General features: G+C 49.0%; 1 protein-coding gene across 1 annotated transcript in view; it reads left to right on the forward strand.

The window, feature by feature from the left end:
• Positions 1–4,135: 4,135 nt before the first annotated feature.
• The window catches only part of LOC121556427 (protein FAM91A1-like), a 126,264-nt gene continuing 104,682 nt past the window's right edge, over positions 4,136–25,717 (forward strand). The window contains exon 1 of the mRNA XM_045212851.1: positions 4,136–4,753. Within this exon, the coding sequence (XP_045068786.1) occupies positions 4,718–4,753 (36 nt within the window). The 5' untranslated portion in view covers positions 4,136–4,717. The remainder of the gene's footprint in view (positions 4,754–25,717) is intronic.

The following is a 25,717-nucleotide window of genomic DNA, read 5'->3' on the forward strand; positions in this document are numbered from 1 at the left end:
TGACCATGTGTTCTCGCATACCCCGAGAGCATCTGGTCAGCGGGGTGGTGGCACAGGAATCCTCATCTCTCCCAAGTGGACATTCTCTATTTTTCCCCTGACCCATCTATCTATCTCCTCATTTGAATTCCATGCTGTCACAGTCACTAGCCCATTTAAGCTTAACATCCTTGTCATTTATCGCCCTCCAGGTTCCCTTGGAGAGTTCATCAATGAGCTTGATGCCTTGATAAGTTCATTTCCTGAGGATGGCTCACCCCTCACAGTTCTGGGGGACTTCAACCTCCCTACGTCTACCTTTGACTCATTTCTCTCTGCCTCCTTCTTTCCACTCCTCTCCTCTTTTGACCTCATCCTCTCACCGTCCCCCCCTACTCACAAGGCAGGCAATATGCTTGACCTCATCTTTACTAGATGCTGTTCTTCTACTAATCTCACTGCAACTCCCCTCCATGTCTCCGACCACTACTTTGTATCATTTTCTCTCTCGCTCTCCTCCAACACTACTCACTCTGCCCCTACTCAGATGGTAATGCGCCGTCGCAACCTTCGCTCTCTCTCTCCCGCTACTCTCTCCTCTTCCATCCTATCATCTCTTCCCTCTGCTCAATCCTTCTCCTTCCAATCTCCTGATTCTGCCTCCTCAACCCTCCTCTCCTCCCTTTCTGCATCCTTTGACTCTCTATGTCCCCTATCCTCCCAGCCGGCTCGGTCCTCCCCTCCAGCTCCGTGGCTTGATGACTCATTTGCGAGCTCACAGAACAGGGCTCCGGGCAGCCGAGCGGAAATGGAGGAAAACTAGACTCCCTGCGGACCTGGCATCTTTTCACTCCCTCCTCTCTACATTTTCTTCATCTGTTTCTGCTGCTAAAGCCACTTTCTACCACTCTAAATGTCAAGCCTCTGCCTCTAACCCTAGGAAGCTCTTTGCCACCTTCTCCTCCCTGCTGAATCCTCCTCCCCCTCCCCCCCCTCCTCCCTCTCTGTGGATGACTTCGTCAACCATTTTGAAAAGAAGGTTGACTACATCCGATCCTCGTTTGTTAAGTCAAATGACACCGCTGGTCCTGCTCACACTGCCCTACCCTATGCTTTGACTTCTTTCTCCCCTCTCTCTCCAGATAAAATCTTGCGACTTGTGACGGCCGGCCGCCCAACAACCTGCCCGCTTGACCCTATCCCCTCCTCTCTTCTCCAGACCATCTCCGGTGACCTTCTCCCTTACCTCACCTCGCTGATCAACTCATCCTTGACCGCTGGCTATGTCCCTTCCGTCTTCAAGAGAGCGAGAGTTGCACCCCTTCTCAAAAAACCAACACTCGATACCTCTGATGTCAACAACTACAGACCAGTATCCCTTCTTTCTTTTCTCTCCAAAACTCTTGAGCATGCCGTCTTTAGCCAACTCTCTTGCTATCTCTCTCAGAATGACTTTCTTGATCCAAACCAGTCAGGTTTCAAGACTGGTCATTCAACTGAGACTGCTCTTCTCTGTGTCACAGAGGCTCTCTGCACTGCTAAAGCTAACTCTCTCTCCTCTGCTCTTGTCCTTCTAGAAAAGTCTGCTGCCTTTGATACTGTGAACCATCAGATCCTCCTCTCCACCCTCTCCGAGCTGGGCATCTCCGGCGCGGCTCACTCTTGGATTGCGTCCTACCTGACCGGTCGCTCCTACCAAGTGCCGTGGCGAGAAGCTGTCTCCGCACCACGTACTCTCACCACTGGTGTCCCCCAGGGCTCAGTTCTAGACCCTCTCCTATTCTCGCTATACACCAAGTCACTTGGCTCTGTCATATCCTCACATGGCCTCTCCTATCATTGCTACGCAGACGACACACAACTAATCTTCTCCTTTCCCCCTTCTGATAACCAGGTGGCGAATCGTATCTCTGCATGTCTGGCAGACATATCAGTATGGATGACGGATCACCACCTCAAGCTGAACCTTGGCAAGACGGAGCTGCTCTTCCTCCCGGGGAAGGACTGCCCGTTCCATGATCTTGCCATCACGGTTGACAACTCCGTTGTGTCCTCCTCCCAGAGTGCAAAGAGCCTTGGCGTGACCCTGGACAACACCCTGTCGTTCTCCGCTAACATCAAGGCGGTGACCCGATCCTGTAGGTTCATGCTCTACAACATTCGGAGAGTACGATCCTGCCTTACACAGGAAGCGGCACAGGTCCTAATCCAGGCACTTGTCATCTCCCGTCTAGATTACTGCAACTCGCTGTTGGCTGGGCTCCCTGCCTGTGCCATTAAACCCCTACAACTCATCCAGAATGCCGCAGCCCATCTGGTGTTCAACTGTCCCAAGTTCTCTCACGTCACCCCGCTCCTCCGCACACTCCACTGGCTTCCAGTTGAAGCTCGCATCTGCTACAAGACCATGGTGCTTGCCTACGGAGCTGTGAGGGGAACGGCACCTCCGTACCTTCAGGCTCTGATCAGTCCCTACACCCAAACGAGGGCATTGCGTTCATCCACCTCTGGCCTGCTGGCTCCCCTACCTCTGCTGAAGCACAGTTCCCGCTCAGCCCAGTCAAAACTGTTCGCTGCTCTGGCACCCCAATGGTGGAACAAGCTCCCTCACGACGCCAGGACAGCGGAGTCACTCACCACCTTCCGGAGACATTTGAAACCCCACCTCTTTAAGGAATACCTGGGATAGGATAAAGTAATCCTAATATGGATAAACCAGATATTTATAGATATGGATAAACCAGATATTTATCATAACAACCAATAAAAATAGATATGGATAAACCAGATATTTATCATAACAACCAATCAGAATAGATATGGATAAACCAGATATTTATCATAACAACCAATCAGAATAGATATGGATAAACCAGATATTTATCATAACAACCAATCAAAGTAGATATGGATAAACCAGATATGTATAGATATAGATAAACCAGATAGTTACCATAAGGACCAATAATCTATTTTCTCTTTCAATAAATAACACACATATAAAATGAACCTTTAACTGTAGTTATTGACTATACTACGTCTATGTATTAATCATCATCCAATGATGGAGAACAGCATTTCTCAGTAGGTTGAAAAGGCCTCCATATTTGGATGTTTTATGTGGTTCACACATAAAGTGCTGAAGAAAATGTAGATGTATGTATTGTATGTTGTAAGTCTTTGTATGCAGTGGTGTAAAGTACTTAAGTAAATGTACTTTAAAGCATTACTTAAGTAGTTTTTGGGGTATCTGTACTTTACTCTACTATTTATATTTTTGACAACTTTTACTTCACTACATTCCTAAATAAAATGATGTACTTTTTACTCCATAAATGTTCCCTGACACCCAAAAGTACTTGTTACATTTTGAATGCTTAGCAGGACAGAAAAATTGTCAAATCCACACACTTATCAAGAGAACATCCCTGGTCATCCCTACTGCCTCTGATCTGGCGGACGCACTAAACACAAATGCTTAGTTTGTAAATCATATGTTAGTGTTGGAGTGTGACCCTGGCTATCCGTAAATAAATAAATAAGAAAATCGTTCCATCTGTTTGTTTAATATAAGGAATTTGAAATGATTTATACTTTTACTTTTGATACTTAAGTATATTTTAGCAATTACATTTACTTTCGATACTTAAGTAGATTTAAAACCAAATACTTTTAGACTTTTACTCAAGTAGTATTTTACTGGGTGACTTTCACTTTTACTTGAGTCATTTTCTATTAAGGTATCTTTACTCCAGTATGACAATCGGGTACTTTTTCCACCACTGTTTGTATGTTGTTTATGTAATGTGTAGCTTTAAAAAAAAATCTCTCTATATATGTTTTTGTTGTTCAACGAAAACGTTTGAGTACCTGGCAGGTTTTGAGACCATGCGGCACATGCCATCCAATGATTGGCGGTGAAAGATGATCTATCATATTGACAAAATAGCGGAGTGACCGCTCTAATGATTTAAATACGACGTCAGGTGAGATCAGGTGGGCCCATTCTAGCCAATGAGAGGGCAGATACGCGTGCGAAGAACACGCACAACTAAGTCGTTTTTCTCAAAGTTGCCGAAGTGTCACGTGCATCCACTTATATCGGTACATTTGTAAAAGACTAAACATTACGAAATGTATATTCGATCAAATAAGCCTCACGTAATTCGACACTCATAGACCTCCATAGAAAATGGGTTTATTTCACGGAGACAGTTGGATGGAGTAAATCCTCTTCCTCGCTGTTGGCGGCTGTAAATACCGGCTGTCGGTGGAATCAGTGGATGAGAGACGGTTGAGGAAAACGGCTTTAACGACGCGGCTGAACGGCTCTTTTTCTGTAACAAGACGCGTTTCTCATACATCTATATATTTTTTCTCGCGACGACAGCCATTATTTACGTGGATATAATATTGTATTATAATTGTGTGAAGATGGCCAAACGGCTGGGAACCGAGGACGGAATGTTTAATCTCACCAACGCTTCTTCAAGATTTCCGCGTTGATCAGTATCTGAACTCCGGGGACGTGAACATGGATATCGCGGATGGAGCGGAGGACCTTTCCTTGGAGGAAATGTTATCGCTGTACAGCCAGCCGATCAACGAAGAGCAGGCATGGGCTGTGTGTTACCAAGGTTGCAGAAACACCGGAGGAGAAATTCCAAGACCTCTGGCTCGTCCGTTGTGGATTTGGCGAGAAGGGTTGACGGACCTGGCGATGTACGGATTCTGAGAGATGGAACAGTTCATTTGCGCCACCAAGACAGCACAGGTAAACACCATGTCTGACTAAATGTTGGTCCTACTAGGCTTTTCTGATTCGTATCTAATAATAATATGCCATTTAGTAGACACTTTTATCCAAAGCGACTTACAGTCATGCGTGCATACATTTTTGTGTATGGGTGGTCAAGGGGATCGAACCCACTACCTTGGCGTTACAAGCGCCGTGCTCTACCAGCTGAGCTACAGAGGACCACGATCTAGGCTCTCCTGTTGCCTTATTACCTAATGTGAACATATCTAAGTGGTTAGAATACATTTGCATTGGATACATTAGTATTTTTTAATAATTCCATCATCCATGGTGATAATAAAGGCTATAATTTCCTCTGAGTGGCCATATTGTTCATTTCTGCCATGTGTTGAATTTGTTTACAGACGTGCCTTCAGAAAGTATTGACACCCCATCACTTTTTCCACGTTTTGTATTGTTACCGCCTGAATTTAAAAAGGCTTAATATGAGCTTTTGTGTCAATGTCCTAAAACCCCATAATGTCTAAGTGGAATTATGTTTTTAGAAATGCTTACAAATTAAGTAGAAATGATAACCTGAATGGCTGAAGGATTGCAATATTTACCTGGAGCTAACCCTGCAGATAGCACTACTGGGTGATCTGAAAAGTCATAGTCAATCGATCAATAATATAATAATTATTTTAGCAAAAATGTATATTTTTAATTTACAATCTGTAGAAACAATAAGAATAGTATGAAAATGTATGCACTCACTAACTGTAAGTCGCTCTGGATAAGAAGTCTGCTAAATGACTCAAATGTAAATAGAAGGGTTCAGAACTTTAGTGAAACATCCCAGTACAGTTGAAATATATATGGCAAATAGAAATCCTATATGGATGGTGTTAAGAGATAGATGGGAGGGGTTGAATCCAATATGGATGGTGTTAAGAGATAGATGGGAGGGGTTGAATCCAATATGGATGGTGTTAAGAGATAGATGGGAGGGGTTGAATCCAATATGGATGGTGTTAAGAGATAGATGGGAGGGGTTGAATCCAATATGGATGGTGTTAAGAGATAGATGGGAGGGGTTGTATCCAATATGGATGGTGTTAAGAGATAGATGGGAGGGGTTGAATCCAATATGGATGGTGTTAAGAGATAGATGGGAGGGGTTGAATCCAATATGGATGGTGTTAAGAGATAGATGGGAGGGGTTGAATCCAATATGGATGGTGTTAAGAGATAGATGGGAGGGGTTGAATCCAACATGGATGGTGTTAAGAGATAGATGGGAGGGGTTGAATCCAATATGGATGGTGTTAAGAGATAGATGGGAGGGGTTGAATCCAATATGGATGGTGTTAAGAGATAGATGGGAGGGGTTGAATCCAATATGGATGGTGTTAAGAGATAGATGGGAGGGGTTGAATCCAATATGGATGGTGTTAAGAGATAGATGGGAGGGGTTGAATCCAATATGGATGGTGTTAAGAGATAGATGGGAGGGGTTGAATCCAATATGGATGGTGTTAGGAGATAGATGGGAGGGGTTGAATCCAATATGGATGGTGTTAAGAGATAGATGGGAGGGGTTGAATCCAATATGGATGGTGTTAAGAGATAGATGGGAGGGGTTGAATCCAATATGGATGGTGTTAAGAGATAGAAGGGAGGGGTTGAATCCAATATGGATGGTGTTAAGAGATAGATGGGAGGGGTTGAATCCAATATGGATGGTGTTAAGAGATAGATGGGAGGGGTTGAATCCAATATGGATGGTGTTAAGAGATAGAAGGGAGGGGTTGAATCCAATATGGATGGTGTTAAGAGATAGATGGGAGGGGTTGAATCCAATATGGATGGTGTTAGGAGATAGATGGGAGGGGTTGAATCCAATATGGATGGTGTTAAGAGATAGATGGGAGGGGTTGAATCCAATATGGATGGTGTTAGGAGATAGATGGGAGGGGTTGAATCCAATATGGATGGTGTTAAGAGATAGATGGGAGGGGTTGAATCCAATATGGATGGTGTTAGGAGATAGATGGGAGGTGTTGAATCCAATATGGATGGTGTTAAGAGATAGATGGGAGGGGTTGAATCCAATATGGATGGTGTTAAGAGATAGATGGGAGGTGTTGAATGGAGCTGACGGATGGGACTAATAACTAATAACAAAATAACTAATGTAAAACATACTGTGTCCATAATGAGTATATAGGTTGAACTTTTGTGAAAAAGAGCACAGTTTGAGGGAAATGGCAAACCGGATGGACATCATGAAAATGATCGGAGAGGTTGAGGGTAGAGGAAGTTCAGGAGTAAAAACAAACTAAATAGAATTATTGTAAAATTGACTGTGTCCATAAAATGTATATACTATAAGCTGGAAGTAGAGGCCTAAGCGTTGTTGTTCACTAGTTTACTCCAATTAGGGAAGGGGGGTGGGGTTGGAAAGTAATAAAGGAAAATACATTTTAAAAACGGATGTGTGTTTATTTGCGGGAAAAAAACACATGTTGGATTGGAAGTGATGCAGACAATTAGATTGATGGAAGTCACAATCTATCTGCAATATTAAAGCTGATCTACCCCTTTAAACAAATAATAATGAGAAATGATAAGCTGAAATGTCTTGCGTAAATAAGTATTCAACCCCTTTTGTTATGGCAAGCCTTAAATTCAGTAAAAATGTCCTTAACGAGTCACATAAGTTGCATGGACGTGATTTTGGAATGACTACCTCATCGTTGTACCCCTCACATATCATTATCTGTCTCTCAGTGGAGCAGTGAATTTCAAACACTGTTTCAACCACAAAGACCAGGGAGGTTTTCTAATGCCTCACAAAGAAGGGCACCTATTGGTAGATGGGTAAATTTTTTAAAATAAAGCAGACATTGAATATCCCTTTTGAGCATGGTGAAGTTATTAATTACACTTTGGATGGTGTATCAATACACCATCACTACAAAGATACAGGCGTCCTTCCTAACTCAGTTGCCGAAGTGGAAGGAAACCGCTCAGGGATGTTTACCCATCTACCAATAGGTTGCCTTCTTTGCGAGGCATTTGAAAACCTCCCTGGTATTTGTGGTTGAATCTGTGTTTGAAATTCACTGCTTGACCGAGGAGCCTTACAGAAAGTTGTATGTGTGGGGTACAGAGATGAGGTAGTCATTTAACAATCATGTTAAAACGCACTATTGCAACTCCATGCAACCTATGTGTTTTTTTTACCCCTTTTTCTCCCCAATTTCGGGATATCCAATTGGTAATTAGTCTTGTCCCATCGCTGCAACTCCCCTACGGACTCAGGAGAGGTGACGGTCGAGAGCCATGCATCCTCCGAAAACATGACCCTGCCAAGCCGCACTGCTTCTTGACACACTGTTGCTTAACCCGGAAGCCAGATGCACCAATGTGTTGGAGGAAACATCGTCCAGCTGGCGACTGTAGGGGAGTTACAGAACTACCACTTGGATATCACGAAAAAGGGGTCAAAGTAAAAAATAAAAAAGAGCTCTACACTGCAGTTCTCAGATATATCATGGGTGTATTCACACCGTAGTAAAACCTTTAGCAACAAAAAAATGAGTTTGTATTGGACAAATCATTCCGTAACACACATTGATTTAATTTATTTACTAACTAATTAAAAATGATAACACAGATACAAACATGTACATGGTATAGGTAGGGATTAGAAACTTCATACAATGAAAACAGGCCCCTAGAGGACTAACACAATATGACACTTGTTACAAAAGAGAGAGAGAGAGAGAGAGAGAGAGAGAGAGAGAGGAGAGAGAGAGAGAGAGAGAGAGAGAGAGAGAGAGAGAGAGAGAGAGAGAGAGAGAGAGAGGAGAGAGAGAGAGAGAGGAGAGAGAGAGAGAGAGAGAGAGAGAGAGAGAGAGAGAGAGAGAGAGAGAGAGAGAGAGAGAGAGAGAGAGAGAGAGAGAGAGAGAGAGAGAGAGAGAGAGAGAGAGAGAGAGAGAGAGAGAGAGAGAGAGAGAGAGAGAGAGAGAGAGAGAGAGAGAGAGAGAGAGAGAGAGAGAGAGAGAGAGAGAGAGAGAGAGAGAGAGAGAGAGAGAGAGAGAGAGAGAGAGAGAGAGAGAGAGAGAGAGAGAGAGAGAGAGAGAGAGAGAGAGAGAGAGACAGAGAGAGAGAGAGAGACAGAGAGAGAGAGAGAGAGAGAGAGAGAGAGAGAGAGAGACAGAGAGAGAGAGGAGAGAGAGAGAGAGAGAGAGAGAGAGACAGAGAGAGACAGAGAGAGACAGAGAGAGACAGAGAGAGACAGAGAGAGACAGAGAGAGACAGAGAGAGAGAGAGAGCGCGCACTTGGATACACATGGACCTACGCTCACAGTAATCCTAATACTTTGCACGGAACTGCCGCCCGTTTGGGAAGGAAAGCAATACATGTATTTACGTGTTGGAGGTCTTCGTTGTGTATCTCTGTTGGACCCAGGCCTTCGTGGGAAGGGGTCGATTGGGCCTTCTCTTTCGGATGGCCTTTTTAGATGTAAGGCTCAGATTGTCCACGAGGTCACAATATCCTTCTTAGTTGTCTGTTTACTTTCACTCGTTCTGGAAGTGGACTTCTGAGGACGGCTAATCAGCCGTGTCGATGATTCCCTGTGGGGTGATGAGAGCCGTAGACTATGGTTTGAAGAGTAACAGGATGGTCCCACTTAAATTCACCTTCTTACATACAGTACTTGGAACAGCTACTCAGCCGTAACATTGGTTGTTAGTGGGGGCAACTTTGTCGTCTTCACCTCGTGGTAATTTTCAGGGTCGGGGCCAATATGGACTAGAATAATAGTGAAGACATCAAAACGATGAAATAACACAACAAAAACTCAAAAGTTTTATAACACCTGTCTGTATCTGACGCTACCTGTCTGTATCTGACGCTACCTGTCTGTATCTGACGCTACCTGTCTGTATCGGACGCTACCTGTCTGTATCGGACGCTACCTGTCTGTATCTGACGCTACCTGTCTGTATCTGGCGCTACCTGTCTGTATCTGACGCTACCTGTCTGTATCTGACGCTACCTGTCTGTATCTGGCGCTACCTGTCTGTATCTGGCGCTACCTGTCTGTATCGGACGCTACCTGTCTGTATCTGACGCTACCTGTCTGTATCTCCTGTCTGTATCTGACGCTACCTGTCTGTATCTGACGCTACCTGTCTGTATCTGACGCTACCTGTCTGTATCTGACGCTACCTGTCTGTATCGGACGCTACCTGTCTGTATCTCCTGTCTGTATCTGGCGCTACCTGTCTGTATCTGACGCTACCTGTCTGTATCGGACGCTACCTGTCTGTATCGGACGCTACCTGTCTGTATCTGACGCTACCTGTCTGTATCGGACGCTACCTGTCTGTATCTGACGCTACCTGTCTGTATCGGACGCTACCTGTCTGTATCGGACGCTACCTGTCTGTATCTGACGCTACCTGTCTGTATCTGGCGCTACCTGTCTGTATCTGACGCTACCTGTCTGTATCTGACGCTACCTGTCTGTATCTGGCGCTACCTGTCTGTATCTGGCGCTACCTGTCTGTATCGGACGCTACCTGTCTGTATCTGACGCTACCTGTCTGTATCTCCTGTCTGTATCTGACGCTACCTGTCTGTATCTGACGCTACCTGTCTGTATCTGACGCTACCTGTCTGTATCGGACGCTACCTGTCTGTATCTCCTGTCTGTATCTGGCGCTACCTGTCTGTATCTGACGCTACCTGTCTGTATCGGACGCTACCTGTCTGTATCGGACGCTACCTGTCTGTATCTGACGCTACCTGTCTGTATCGGACGCTACCTGTCTGTATCTGACGCTACCTGTCTGTATCTCCTGTCTGTATCTGACGCTACCTGTCTGTATCTGACGCTACCTGTCTGTATCTGACGCTACCTGTCTGTATCGGACGCTACCTGTCTGTATCTGACGCTACCTGTCTGTATCTGGCGCTACCTGTCTGTATCTGACGCTACCTGTCTGTATCTCCTGTCTGTATCTGACGCTACCTGTCTGTATCTGACGCTACCTGTCTGTATCTGACGCTACCTGTCTGTATCTGACGCTACCTGTCTGTATCGGACGCTACCTGTCTGTATCTGACGCTACCTGTCTGTATCTGACGCTACCTGTCTGTATCTGACGCTACCTGTCTGTATCTGACGCTACCTGTCTGTATCTGACGCTACCTGTCTGTATCTGACGCTACCTGTCTGTATCTCCTGTCTGTATCTGACGCTACCTGTCTGTATCTGACGCTACCTGTCTGTATCTGACGCTACCTGTCTGTATCTCCTGTCTGTATCTGACGCTACCTGTCTGTATCGGACGCTACCTGTCTGTATCTGACGCTACCTGTCTGTATCTGACGCTACCTGTCTGTATCTGACGCTACCTGTCTGTATCTCCTGTCTGTATCGGACGCTACCTGTCTGTATCTGACGCTACCTGTCTGTATCTGACGCTACCTGTCTGTATCTGACGCTACCTGTCTGTATCTCCTGTCTGTATCTGACGCTACCTGTCTGTATCGGACACTACCTGTCTGTATCTGACGCTACCTGTCTGTATCTGACGCTACCTGTCTGTATCGGACGCTACCTGTCTGTATCGGACGCTACCTGTCTGTATCGGACGCTACCTGTCTGTATCTGACGCTACCTGTCTGTATCTGACGCTACCTGTCTGTATCTGGCGCTACCTGTCTGTATCGGACGCTACCTGTCTGTATCTGACGCTACCTGTCTGTATCGGACGCTACCTGTCTGTATCTCCTGTCTGTATCTGACGCTACCTGTCTGTATCTCCTGTCTGTATCTGACGCTACCTGTCTGTATCTGACGCTACCTGTCTGTATCTGACGCTACCTGTCTGTATCTCCTGTCTGTATCTGACGCTACCTGTCTGTATCTGACGCTACCTGTCTGTATCGGACGCTACCTGTCTGTATCTGACGCTACCTGTCTGTATCTCCTGTCTGTATCTGACGCTACCTGTCTGTATCTCCTGTCTGTATCTGACGCTACCTGTCGTTCGGACGCTACCTGTCTGTATCTGACGCTACCTGTCTGTATCTGACGCTACCTGTCTGTATCTGGCGCTACCTGTCTGTATCTGGCGCTACCTGTCTGTATCTGACGCTACCTGTCTGTATCTCCTGTCTGTATCTGACGCTACCTGTCTGTATCGGACGCTACCTGTCTGTATCTGACGCTACCTGTCTGTATCTGACGCTACCTGTCTGTATCTGACGCTACCTGTCTGTATCTGACGCTACCTGTCTGTATCGGACGCTACCTGTCTGTATCTGACGCTACCTGTCTGTATCTGACGCTACCTGTCTGTATCTGACGCTACCTGTCTGTATCTCCTGTCTGTATCTGACGCTACCTGTCTGTATCTGACGCTACCTGTCTGTATCTGGCGCTACCTGTCTGTATCTGGCGCTACCTGTCTGTATCTGACGCTACCTGTCTGTATCTGGCGCTACCTGTCTGTATCTGACGCTACCTGTCTGTATCTGACGCTACCTGTCTGTATCTGACGCTACCTGTCTGTATCTCCTGTCTGTATCTGACGCTACCTGTCTGTATCTGACGCTACCTGTCTGTATCTGACGCTACCTGTCTGTATCGGACGCTACCTGTCTGTATCGGACGCTACCTGTCTGTATCGGACGCTACCTGTCTGTATCTGGCGCTACCTGTCTGTATCTGACGCTACCTGTCTGTATCGGACGCTACCTGTCTGTATCTGGCGCTACCTGTCTGTATCTGACGCTACCTGTCTGTATCGGACGCTACCTGTCTGTATCTGGCGCTACCTGTCTGTATCTGGCGCTACCTGTCTAAATCGGACGCTACCTGTCTGTATCTGACGCTACCTGTCTGTATCTGACGCTACCTGTCTGTATCTGACGCTACCTGTCTGTATCGGACGCTACCTGTCTGTATCTGACGCTACCTGTCTGTATCTCCTGTCTGTATCTGACGCTACCTGTCTGTATCTGACGCTACCTGTCTGTATCGGACGCTACCTGTCTGTATCGGACGCTACCTGTCTGTATCGGACGCTACCTGTCTGTATCGGACGCTACCTGTCTGTATCTCCTGTCTGTATCTGACGCTACCTGTCTGTATCTGACGCTACCTGTCTGTATCTCCTGTCTGTATCTGACGCTACCTGTCTGTATCGGACGCTACCTGTCTGTATCGGACGCTACCTGTCTGTATCTCCTGTCTGTATCTGATGCTACCTGTCTGTATCGGACGCTACCTGTCTGTATCGGACGCTACCTGTCTGTATCGGACGCTACCTGTCTGTATCTCCTGTCTGTATCTGACGCTACCTGTCTGTATCTGACGCTACCTGTCTGTATCTCCTGTCTGTATCTGACGCTACCTGTCTGTATCTGGCGCTACCTGTCTGTATCTGGCGCTACCTGTCTGTATCGGACGCTACCTGTCTGTATCTGACGCTACCTGTCTGTATCTGGCGCTACCTGTCTGTATCTGACGCTACCTGTCTGTATCGGACGCTACCTGTCTGTACCTGACGCTACCTGTCTGTATCGGACGCTACCTGTCTGTATCTGACGCTACCTGTCTGTATCTGGCGCTACCTGTCTGTATCTGACGCTACCTGTCTGTATCTGACGCTACCTGTCTGTATCGGACGCTACCTGTCTGTATCGGACGCTACCTGTCTGTATCGGACGCTACCTGTCTGTATCGGACGCTACCTGTCTGTATCGGACGCTACCTGTCTGTATCGGACGCTACCTGTCTGTATCTCCTGTCTGTATCTGACGCTACCTGTCTGTATCTGACGCTACCTGTCTGTATCTCCTGTCTGTATCTGACGCTACCTGTCTGTATCTGGCGCTACCTGTCTGTATCGGACGCTACCTGTCTGTATCGGACGCTACCTGTCTGTATCTGACGCTACCTGTCTGTATCTGGCGCTACCTGTCTGTATCTGACGCTACCTGTCTGTATCGGACGCTACCTGTCTGTATCGGACGCTACCTGTCTGTATCTGACGCTACCTGTCTGTATCTGACGCTACCTGTCTGTATCTGACGCTACCTGTCTGTATCTGGCGCTACCTGTCTGTATCTGACGCTACCTGTCTGTATCGGACAGTACCTGTCTGTATCGGACGCTACCTGTCTGTATCTGACGCTACCTGTCTGTATCTGACGCTACCTGTCTGTATCGGACGCTACCTGTCTGTATCTGACGCTACCTGTCTGTATCGGACGCTACCTGTCTGTATCTGACGCTACCTGTCTGTATCTGACGCTACCTGTCTGTATCTCCTGTCTGTATCTGACGCTACCTGTCTGTATCTGGCGCTACCTGTCTGTATCGGACGCTACCTGTCTGTATCGGACGCTACCTGTCTGTATCGGACGCTACCTGTCTGTATCTGACGCTACCTGTCTGTATCTGGCGCTACCTGTCTGTATCTGACGCTACCTGTCTGTATCCGACGCTACCTGTCTGTATCGGACGCTACCTGTCTGTATCGGACGCTACCTGTCTGTATCTGACGCTACCTGTCTGTATCGGACGCTACCTGTCTGTATCGGACGCTACCTGTCTGTATCTGACGCTACCTGTCTGTATCTCCTGTCTGTATCTGACGCTACCTGTCTGTATCTGACGCTACCTGTCTGTATCTGGCGCTACCTGTCTGTATCTGACGCTACCTGTCTGTATCTGGCGCTACCTGTCTGTATCTGACGCTACCTGTCTGTATCTGACCCTACCTGTCTGTATCTGACGCTACCTGTCTGTATCTGACGCTACCTGTCTGTATCTCCTGTCTGTATCTGACGCTACCTGTCTGTATCTGACGCTACCTGTCTGTATCTGACGCTACCTGTCTGTATCGGACGCTACCTGTCTGTATCGGACGCTACCTGTCTGTATCGGACGCTACCTGTCTGTATCTGACGCTACCTGTCTGTATCTGACGCTACCTGTCTGTATCGGACGCTACCTGTCTGTATCTGGCGCTACCTGTCTGTATCTGACGCTACCTGTCTGTATCTGACGCTACCTGTCTGTATCGGACGCTACCTGTCTGTATCTGACGCTACCTGTCTGTATCTGACGCTACCTGTCTGTATCTGGCGCTACTTGTCTGTATCTGACGCTACCTGTCTGTATCTGGCGCTACCTGTCTGTATCTGACGCTACCTGTCTGTATCTGACGCTACCTGTCTGTATCTCCTGTCTGTATCTGACGCTACCTGTCTGTATCTGGCGCTACCTGTCTGTATCTGGCGCTACCTGTCTGTATCGGACGCTACCTGTCTGTATCGGACGCTACCTGTCTGTATCTGGCGCTACCTGTCTGTATCTGACGCTACCTGTCTGTATCGGACGCTACCTGTCTGTATCGGACGCTACCTGTCTGTATCTGACGCTACCTGTCTGTATCTGACGCTACCTGTCTGTATCTGACGCTACCTGTCTGTATCTGGCGCTACCTGTCTGTATCTGACGCTACCTGTCTGTATCGGACGCTACCTGTCTGTATCGGACGCTACCTGTCTGTATCTGACGCTACCTGTCTGTATCTGACGCTACCTGTCTGTATCGGACGCTACCTGTCTGTATCTGACGCTACCTGTCTGTATCGGACGCTACCTGTCTGTATCTGACGCTACCTGTCTGTATCTGACGCTACCTGTCTGTATCTCCTGTCTGTATCGGACGCTACCTGTCTGTATCTGGCGCTACCTGTCTGTATCTGGCGCTACCTGTCTGTATCTCCTGTCTGTATCGGACGCTACCTGTCTGTATCGGACGCTACCTGTCTGTATCTGACGCTACCTGTCTGTATCTGGCGCTACCTGTCTGTATCGGACGCTACCTGTCTGTATCTGACGCTACCTGTCTGTATCTGACGCTACCTGTCTGTATCGGACGCTACCTGTCTGTATCTGACGCTACCTGTCTCTATCTGACGCTACCTGTCTGTATCTGACGCTACCTGTCTGTATCTGACGCTACCTGTCTGTATCTGACGCTACCTGTCTGTATCTGACGCTACCTGTCTGTATCTGACGCTACCTGTCTGTATCTGACGCTACCTGTCTGTATCTGGCGCTACCTGTCTGTATCGGACGCTACCTGTCTGTATCTGACGCTACCTGTCTGTATCTGACGCTACCTGTCTGTATCTGGCGCTACCTGTCTGTATCTGACGCTACCTGTCTGTATCTGACGCTACCTGTCTGTATCGGATGCTACCTGTCTGTATCGGGCGCTACCTGTCTGTATCTGACGCTACCTGTCTGTATCGGACGCTACCTGTCTGTATCTGACGCTACCTGTCTGTATCTGACGCTACCTGTCTGTATCTGACGCTACCTGTCTGTATCTGACGCTACCTGTCTGTATCTGACGCTACCTGTCTGTATCTGACGCTACCTGTCTGTATCTGACGCTACCTGTCTGTATCGGACGCTACCTGTCTGTATCGGACGCTACCTGTCTGTATCTGACGCTACCTGTCTGTATCGGACGCTACCTGTCTGTATCTGACGCTACCTGTCTGTATCTGACGCTACCTGTCTGTATCTGGCGCTACCTGTCTGTATCTGACGCTACCTGTCTGTATCTGACGCTACCTGTCTGTATCGGACGCTACCTGTCTGTATCTGACGCTACCTGTCTGTATCGGACGCTACCTGTCTGTATCTGACGCTACCTTTCTGTATCGGACGCTACCTGTCTGTATCTGACGCTTACCTGTCTGTATCTGACGCTACCTGTCTGTATCTGACGCTACCTGTCTGTATCTGACGCTACCTGTCTGTATCTGACGCTACCTGTCTGTATCGGACGCTACCTGTCTGTATCGGACGCTACCTGTCTGTATCGGACGCTACCTGTCTGTATCTGACGCTACCTGTCTGTATCTGACGCTACCTGTCTGTATCGGACGCTACCTGTCTGTATCGGACGCTACCTGTCTGTATCTGACGCTACCTGTCTGTATCGGACGCTACCTGTCTGTATCTGACGCTACCTGTCTGTATCGGACGCTACCTGTCTGTATCTGACGCTACCTGTCTGTATCTGACGCTACCTGTCTGTATCTGACGCTACCTGTCTGTATCTGGCGCTACCTGTCTGTATCTGACGCTACCTGTCTGTATCTCCTGTCTGTATCTGACGCTACCTGTCTGTATCGGACGCTACCTGTCTGTATCTGACGCTACCTGTCTGTATCTGACGCTACCTGTCTGTATCTGACGCTACCTGTCTGTATCTGACGCTACCTGTCTGTATCGGACGCTACCTGTCTGTATCTGACGCTACCTGTCTGTATCTGACGCTACCTGTCTGTATCTGACGCTACCTGTCTGTATCTCCTGTCTGTATCTGACGCTACCTGTCTGTATCTGACGCTACCTGTCTGTATCTGGCGCTACCTGTCTGTATCTGGCGCTACCTGTCTGTATCTGACGCTACCTGTCTGTATCTGGCGCTACCTGTCTGTATCTGACGCTACCTGTCTGTATCTGACGCTACCTGTCTGTATCTGACGCTACCTGTCTGTATCTCCTGTCTGTATCTGACGCTACCTGTCTGTATCTGACGCTACCTGTCTGTATCTGACGCTACCTGTCTGTATCGGACGCTACCTGTCTGTATCGGACGCTACCTGTCTGTATCTGGCGCTACCTGTCTGTATCTGACGCTACCTGTCTGTATCGGACGCTACCTGTCTGTATCTGGCGCTACCTGTCTGTATCTGGCGCTACCTGTCTAAATCGGACGCTACCTGTCTGTATCTGACGCTACCTGTCTGTATCTGACGCTACCTGTCTGTATCTGACGCTACCTGTCTGTATCGGACGCTACCTGTCTGTATCTGACGCTACCTGTCTGTATCTCCTGTCTGTATCTGACGCTACCTGTCTGTATCGGACGCTACCTGTCTGTATCGGACGCTACCTGTCTGTATCGGACGCTACCTGTCTGTATCGGACGCTACCTGTCTGTATCGGACGCTACCTGTCTGTATCTCCTGTCTGTATCTGACGCTACCTGTCTGTATCTGACGCTACCTGTCTGTATCTCCTGTCTGTATCTGACGCTACCTGTCTGTATCGGACGCTACCTGTCTGTATCGGACGCTACCTGTCTGTATCTCCTGTCTGTATCTGATGCTACCTGTCTGTATCGGACGCTACCTGTCTGTATCGGACGCTACCTGTCTGTATCGGACGCTACCTGTCTGTATCTCCTGTCTGTATCTGACGCTACCTGTCTGTATCTGACGCTACCTGTCTGTATCTCCTGTCTGTATCTGACGCTACCTGTCTGTATCTGGCGCTACCTGTCTGTATCGGACGCTACCTGTCTGTATCGGACGCTACCTGTCTGTATCTGACGCTACCTGTCTGTATCTGGCGCTACCTGTCTGTATCTGACGCTACCTGTCTGTATCGGACGCTACCTGTCTGTACCTGACGCTACCTGTCTGTATCGGACGCTACCTGTCTGTATCTGACGCTACCTGTCTGTATCTGGCGCTACCTGTCTGTATCTGACGCTACCTGTCTGTATCTGACGCTACCTGTCTGTATCGGACGCTACCTGTCTGTATCGGACGCTACCTGTCTGTATCGGACGCTACCTGTCTGTATCGGACGCTACCTGTCTGTATCGGACGCTACCTGTCTGTATCGGACGCTACCTGTCTGTATCTCCTGTCTGTATCTGACGCTACCTGTCTGTATCTGACGCTACCTGTCTGTATCTCCTGTCTGTATCTGACGCTACCTGTCTGTATCTGGCGCTACCTGTCTGTATCGGACGCTACCTGTCTGTATCGGACGCTACCTGTCTGTATCTGACGCTACCTGTCTGTATCTGGCGCTACCTGTCTGTATCTGACGCTACCTGTCTGTATCGGACGCTACCTGTCTGTATCGGACGCTACCTGTCTGTATCTGACGCTACCTGTCTGTATCTGACGCTACCTGTCTGTATCTGACGCTACCTGTCTGTATCTGGCGCTACCTGTCTGTATCTGACGCTACCTGTCTGTATCGGACAGTACCTGTCTGTATCGGACGCTACCTGTCTGTATCTGACGCTACCTGTCTGTATCTGACGCTACCTGTCTGTATCGGACGCTACCTGTCTGTATCTGACGCTACCTGTCTGTATCGGACGCTACCTGTCTGTATCTGACGCTACCTGTCTGTATCTGACGCTACCTGTCTGTATCTCCTGTCTGTATCTGACGCTACCTGTCTGTATCTGGCGCTACCTGTCTGTATCGGACGCTACCTGTCTGTATCGGACGCTACCTGTCTGTATCGGACGCTACCTGTCTGTATCTGACGCTACCTGTCTGTATCTGGCGCTACCTGTCTGTATCTGACGCTACCTGTCTGTATCCGGACGCTACCTGTCTGTATCGGACGCTACCTGTCTGTATCGGACGCTACCTGTCTGTATCTGACGCTACCTGTCTGTATCGGACGCTACCTGTCTGTATCGGACGCTACCTGTCTGTATCTGACGCTACCTGTCTGTATCTCCTGTCTGTATCTGACGCTACCTGTCTGTATCTGACGCTACCTGTCTGTATCTGGCGCTACCTGTCTGTATCTGACGCTACCTGTCTGTATCTGGCGCTACCTGTCTGTATCTGACGCTACCTGTCTGTATCTGACCCTACCTGTCTGTATCTGACGCTACCTGTCTGTATCTGACGCTACCTGTCTGTATCTCCTGTCTGTATCTGACGCTACCTGTCTGTATCTGACGCTACCTGTCTGTATCTGACGCTACCTGTCTGTATCGGACGCTACCTGTCTGTATCGGACGCTACCTGTCTGTATCGGACGCTACCTGTCTGTATCTGACGCTACCTGTCTGTATCGGACGCTACCTGTCTGTATCTGGCGCTACCTGTCTGTATCTGACGCTACCTGTCTGTATCTGACGCTACCTGTCTGTATCGGACGCTACCTGTCTGTATCTGACGCTACCTGTCTGTATCTGACGCTACCTGTCTGTATCTGGCGCTACCTGTCTGTATCTGACGCTACCTGTCTGTATCTGGCGCTACCTGTCTGTATCTGACGCTACCTGTCTGTATCTGACGCTACCTGTCTGTATCTCCTGTCTGTATCTGACGCTACCTGTCTGTATCTGGCGCTACCTGTCTGTATCTGGCGCTACCTGTCTGTATCGGACGCTACCTGTCTGTATCGGACGCTACCTGTCTGTATCTGGCGCTACCTGTCTGTATCTGACGCTACCTGTCTGTATCGGACGCTACCTGTCTGTATCGGACGCTACCTGTCTGTATCTGACGCTACCTGTCTGTATCTGACGCTACCTGTCTGTATCTGACGCTACCTGTCTGTATCTGGCGCTACCTGTCTGTATCTGACGCTACCTGTCTGTATCGGACGCTACCTGTCTGTATCGGACGCTACCTGTCTGTATCTGACGCTACCTGTCTGTATCTGACGCTACCTGTCTGTATCGGACGCTACCTGTCTGTATCTGACGCTACCTGTCTGTATCGGACGCTACCTGTCTGTATCTGACGCTACCTGTCTGTATCTGACGCTACCTGTCTGTATCTCCTGTCTGTATCGGACGCTACCTGTCTGTATCTGGCGCTACCTGTCTGTATCTGGCGCTACCTGTCTGTATCTCCTGTCTGTATCGGACGCTACCTGTCTGTATCGGACGCTACCTGTCTGTATCTGACGCTACCTGTCTGTATCTGGCGCTACCTGTCTGTATCGGACGCTACCTGTCTGTATCTGACGCTACCTGTCTGTATCTGACGCTACCTGTCTGTATCGGACGCTACCTGTCTGTATCTGACGCTACCTGTCTCTATCTGACGCTACCTGTCTCTATCTGACGCTACCTGTCTGTATCTGACGCTACCTGTCTGTATCTGACGCTACCTGTCTGTATCTGACGCTACCTGTCTGTATCTGACGCTACCTGTCTGTATCTGACGCTACCTGTCTGTATCTGGCGCTACCTGTCTGTATCGGACGCTACCTGTCTGTATCTGACGCTACCTGTCTGTATCTGACGCTACCTGTCTGTATCTGGCGCTACCTGTCTGTATCTGACGCTACCTGTCTGTATCTGACGCTACCTGTCTGTATCGGATGCTACCTGTCTGTATCGGGCGCTACCTGTCTGTATCTGACGCTACCTGTCTGTATCGGACGCTACCTGTCTGTATCTGACGCTACCTGTCTGTATCTGACGCTACCTGTCTGTATCTGACGCTACCTGTCTGTATCTGACGCTACCTGTCTGTATCTGACGCTACCTGTCTGTATCTGACGCTACCTGTCTGTATCTGACGCTACCTGTCTGTATCGGACGCTACCTGTCTGTATCGGACGCTACCTGTCTGTATCTGACGCTACCTGTCTGTATCGGACGCTACCTGTCTGTATCTGACGCTACCTGTCTGTATCTGACGCTACCTGTCTGTATCTGGCGCTACCTGTCTGTATCTGACGCTACCTGTCTGTATCTGACGCTACCTGTCTGTATCGGACGCTACCTGTCTGTATCTGACGCTACCTGTCTGTATCGGACGCTACCTGTCTGTATCTGACGCTACCTTTCTGTATCGGACGCTACCTGTCTGTATCTGACGCTACCTGTCTGTATCTGACGCTACCTGTCTGTATCTGACGCTACCTGTCTGTATCTGACGCTACCTGTCTGTATCTGACGCTACCTGTCTGTATCGGACGCTACCTGTCTGTATCGGACGCTACCTGTCTGTATCGGACGCTACCTGTCTGTATCTGACGCTACCTGTCTGTATCTGACGCTACCTGTCTGTATCGGACGCTACCTGTCTGTATCTGACGCTACCTGTCTGTATCTGACGCTACCTGTCTGTATCGGACGCTACCTGTCTGTATCTGACGCTACCTGTCTGTATCGGACGCTACCTGTCTGTATCTGACGCTACCTGTCTCTATCTCCTGTCTGTATCTGGCGCTACCTGTCTGTATCTGACGCTACCTGTCTGTATCTCCTGTCTGTATCGGACCCTACCTGTCTGTATCTGGCGCTACCTGTCTGTATCTGGCGCTACCTGTCTGTATCGGACGCTACCTGTCTGTATCTGACGCTACCTGTCTGTATCTCCTGTCTGTATCGGACGCTACCTGTCTGTATCTGACGCTACCTGTCTGTATCGGACGCTACCTGTCTGTATCTGGCGCTACCTGTCTGTATCTGACGCTACCTGTCTGTATCTGACGCTACCTGTCTGTATCTGACGCTACCTGTCTGTATCGGACGCTACCTGTCTGTATCTGACGCTACCTGTCTGTATCTGACGCTACCTGTCTGTATCTGACGCTACCTGTCTGTATCTGGCGCTACCTGTCTGTATCTGACGCTACCTGTCTGTATCTGACGCTACCTGTCTGTATCGGACGCTACCTGTCTGTATCTGACGCTACCTGTCTGTATCGGACGCTACCTGTCTGTATCGGACGCTACCTGTCTGTATTCGACGCTACCTGTCTGTATCGGACGCTACCTGTCTGTATCTGACGCTACCTGTCTGTATCTGACGCTACCTGTCTGTATCTGACGCTACCTGTCTGTATCGGACGCTACCTGTCTGTATCTGACGCTACCTCGTCTGTATCTGACGCTACCTGTCTGTATCTGACGCTACCTGTCTGTATCTGACGCTACCTGTCTGTATCTGACGCTACCTGTCTGTATCTGACGCTACCTGTCTGTATCTGACGCTACCTGTCTGTATCTGACGCTACCTGTCTGTATCTGACGCTACCTGTCTGTATCTGACGCTACCTGTCTGTATCTGACGCTACCTGTCTGTATCGGACGCTACCTGTCTGTATCGGACGCTACCTGTCTGTATCTGACGCTACCTGTCTGTATCTGACGCTACCTGTCTGTATCTGACGCTACCTGTCTGTATCGGACGCTACTCGTCTGTATCGGACGCTACCTGTCTGTATCTGACGCTACCTGTCTGTATCTGACGCTACCTGTCTGTATCTGACGCTACCTGTCTGTATCTGACGCTACCTGTCTGTATCGGACGCTACCTGTCTGTATCGGACGCTACCTGTCTGTATCTGACGCTACCTGTCTGTATCTGACGCTACCTGTCTGTATCGGACGCTACCTGTCTGTATCTGACGCTACCTGTCTGTATCGGACGCTACCTGTCTGTATCGGACGCTACCTGTCTGTATCTGACGCTACTCGTTCGTATCTGACGCTACCTGTCTGTATCGGACGCTACCTGTCTGTATCTGACGCTACCTGTCTGTATCGGACGCTACCTGTCTGTATCGGACGCTACCTGTCTCGTATCGGACGCTACCTGTCTGTATCTGACGCTACCTGTCTGTATCTGACGCTACCTGTCTGTATCTGACGCTACCTGTCTGTATCGGACGCTACCTGTCTGTATCGGACGCTACCTGTCTGTATCTGACGCTACCTGTCTGTATCGGACGCTACCTGTCTCGTATGACGCTACCTGTCTGTATCTGACGCTACCTGTCTGTATCTGACGCTACCTGTCTGTATCTGACGCTACCTGTCTGTATCTGACGCTACCTGTCTGTATCGGACGCTACCTGTCTGTATCGGACGCTACCTGTCTGTATCGGACGCTACCTGTCTGTATCGGACGCTACCTGTCTGTATCTGACGCTACCTGTCTGTATCTGACGCTACCTGTCTGTATCGGACGCTACCTGTCCGTATCGGACGCTACCTGTCTGTATCGGACGCTACCTGTCTGTATCGGACGCTACCTGTCTGTATCGGACGCTACCTGTCTGTATCGGACGCTACCTGTCTGTATCGGACGCTACCTGTCTGTATCTGACGCTACCTGTCTGTATCGGACGCTACCTGTCTGTATCTGACGCTACCTGTCTGTATCGGACGCTACCTGTCTGTATCGGACGCACCTGTCTGTATCGGACGCTACCTGTCTGTATCTGACGCTACCTGTCTGTATCTGACGCTACCTGTCTGTATCGGACGCTACCTGTCTGTATCTGGCGCTACCTGTCTTAGACGCTACCTGTCTGTATCTGACGCTACCTGTCTGTATCGGACGCTACCTGTCTGTATCGGACGCTACCTGTCTGTATCTGACGCTACCTGTCTGTATCTGACGCTACCTGTCTGTATCGGACGCTACCTGTCTGTATCGGACGCTACCTGTCTGTATCGGACGCTACCTGTCTGTATCGGACGCTACCTGTCTGTATCTGACGCTACCTGTCTGTATCGGACGCTACCTGTCTGTATCGGACGCTACCTGTCTGTATCGGACGCTACCTGTCTGTATCGGACGCTACCTGTCTGTATCGGACGCTACCCGTTCGTATCTGACGCTACCTGTCTGTATCGGACGCTACCCTGTCTGTATCGGACGCTACCTGTCTGTATCTGACGCTACCTGTCTGTATCGGACGCTACCTGTCTGTATCGGACGCTACCTGTCTGTATCGGACGCTACCTGTCTGTATCTGACGCTACCTGTCTGTATCTGACGCTACCCGTCTGTATCTGACGCTACCTGTCTGTATCGGACGCTTACCCGTCTGTATCGGACGCTACCTGTCTGTATCGGACGCTACCTGTCTGTATCTGACGCTACCTGTTCTGTATCTGACGCTACCTGTCTGTATCGGACGCTACCTGTCTGTATCGGACGCTACCTGTCTGTATCGGACGCTACCTGTCTGTATCGGACGCTACCTGTCTGTATCGGACGCTACCTGTCTGTATCGGACGCTACCTGTCTGTATCGGACGCTACCTGTCTGTATCTGACGCTACCTGTCTGTATCTGACGCTACCTGTCTGTATCTGACGCTACCTGTCTGTATCGGACGCTACCTGTCTGTATCTGACGCTACCTGTCTGTATCGGACGCTACCTGTCTGTATCGGACGCTACCTGTATCGGACGCTACCTGTCTGTATCTGGCGCTACCTGTCTGTATCTGACGCTACCTGTCTGTATCGGACGCTACCTGTCTGTATCGGACGCTACCTGTCTGTATCTGACGCTACCTGTCTGTATCGGACGCTACCTGTCTGTATCGGACGCTACCTGTCTGTATCGGACGCTACCTGTCTGTATCGGACGCTACCTGTCTGTATCTGACGCTACCTGTCTGTATCTGACGCTACCTGTCTGTATCGGACGCACGTTTGTATGACGCTACCTGTCTGTATCGGACGCTACCTGTCTGTATCGGACGCTACCTGTCTGTATCGGACGCTACCTGTCTGTATCGGACGCTACCTGTCTGTATCTGACGCTACCTGTCTGTATCGGACGCTACCTGTCTGTATCGGACGCTACCTGTCTGTATCGGACGCTACCTGTCTGTATCTGACGCTACCTGTCTGTATCGGACGCTACCTGTCTGTATCGGACGCTACCTGTCTGTATCGGACGCTACCTGTCTGTATCGGACGCTACCTGTCTGTATCTGACGCTACCTGTCTGTATCGGACGCTACCTGTTTGTATCGGACGCTACCTGTCTGTATCGGACGCTACCTGTCTGTATCTGACGCTACCTGTCTGTATCTGACGCCATCTGTCTGTATCGGACGCTACTGGGTATCGGACGCTACCTGTCTGTATCGGACGCTACCCGTCTGTATCGGACGCTACCTGTCTGTATCTGACGCTACCTGTCTGTATCTGACGCTACCTGTCTGTATCTGGACGCTACCTGTCTGTATCTGACGCTACCTGTCTGTATCTGACGCTACCTGTCTGTATCGGACGCTACCTGTCTGTATCGGACGCTACCTGTCTGTATCGGACGCTACCTGTCTGTATCGGACGCTACCTGTCTGTATCGGACGCTACCTGTCTGTATCGGACGCTACCCGT

This window comes from Coregonus clupeaformis, unplaced genomic scaffold (assembly GCF_020615455.1).
Source record: "Coregonus clupeaformis isolate EN_2021a unplaced genomic scaffold, ASM2061545v1 scaf0055, whole genome shotgun sequence".
Lineage (NCBI taxonomy): Eukaryota > Metazoa > Chordata > Actinopteri > Salmoniformes > Salmonidae > Coregonus > Coregonus clupeaformis.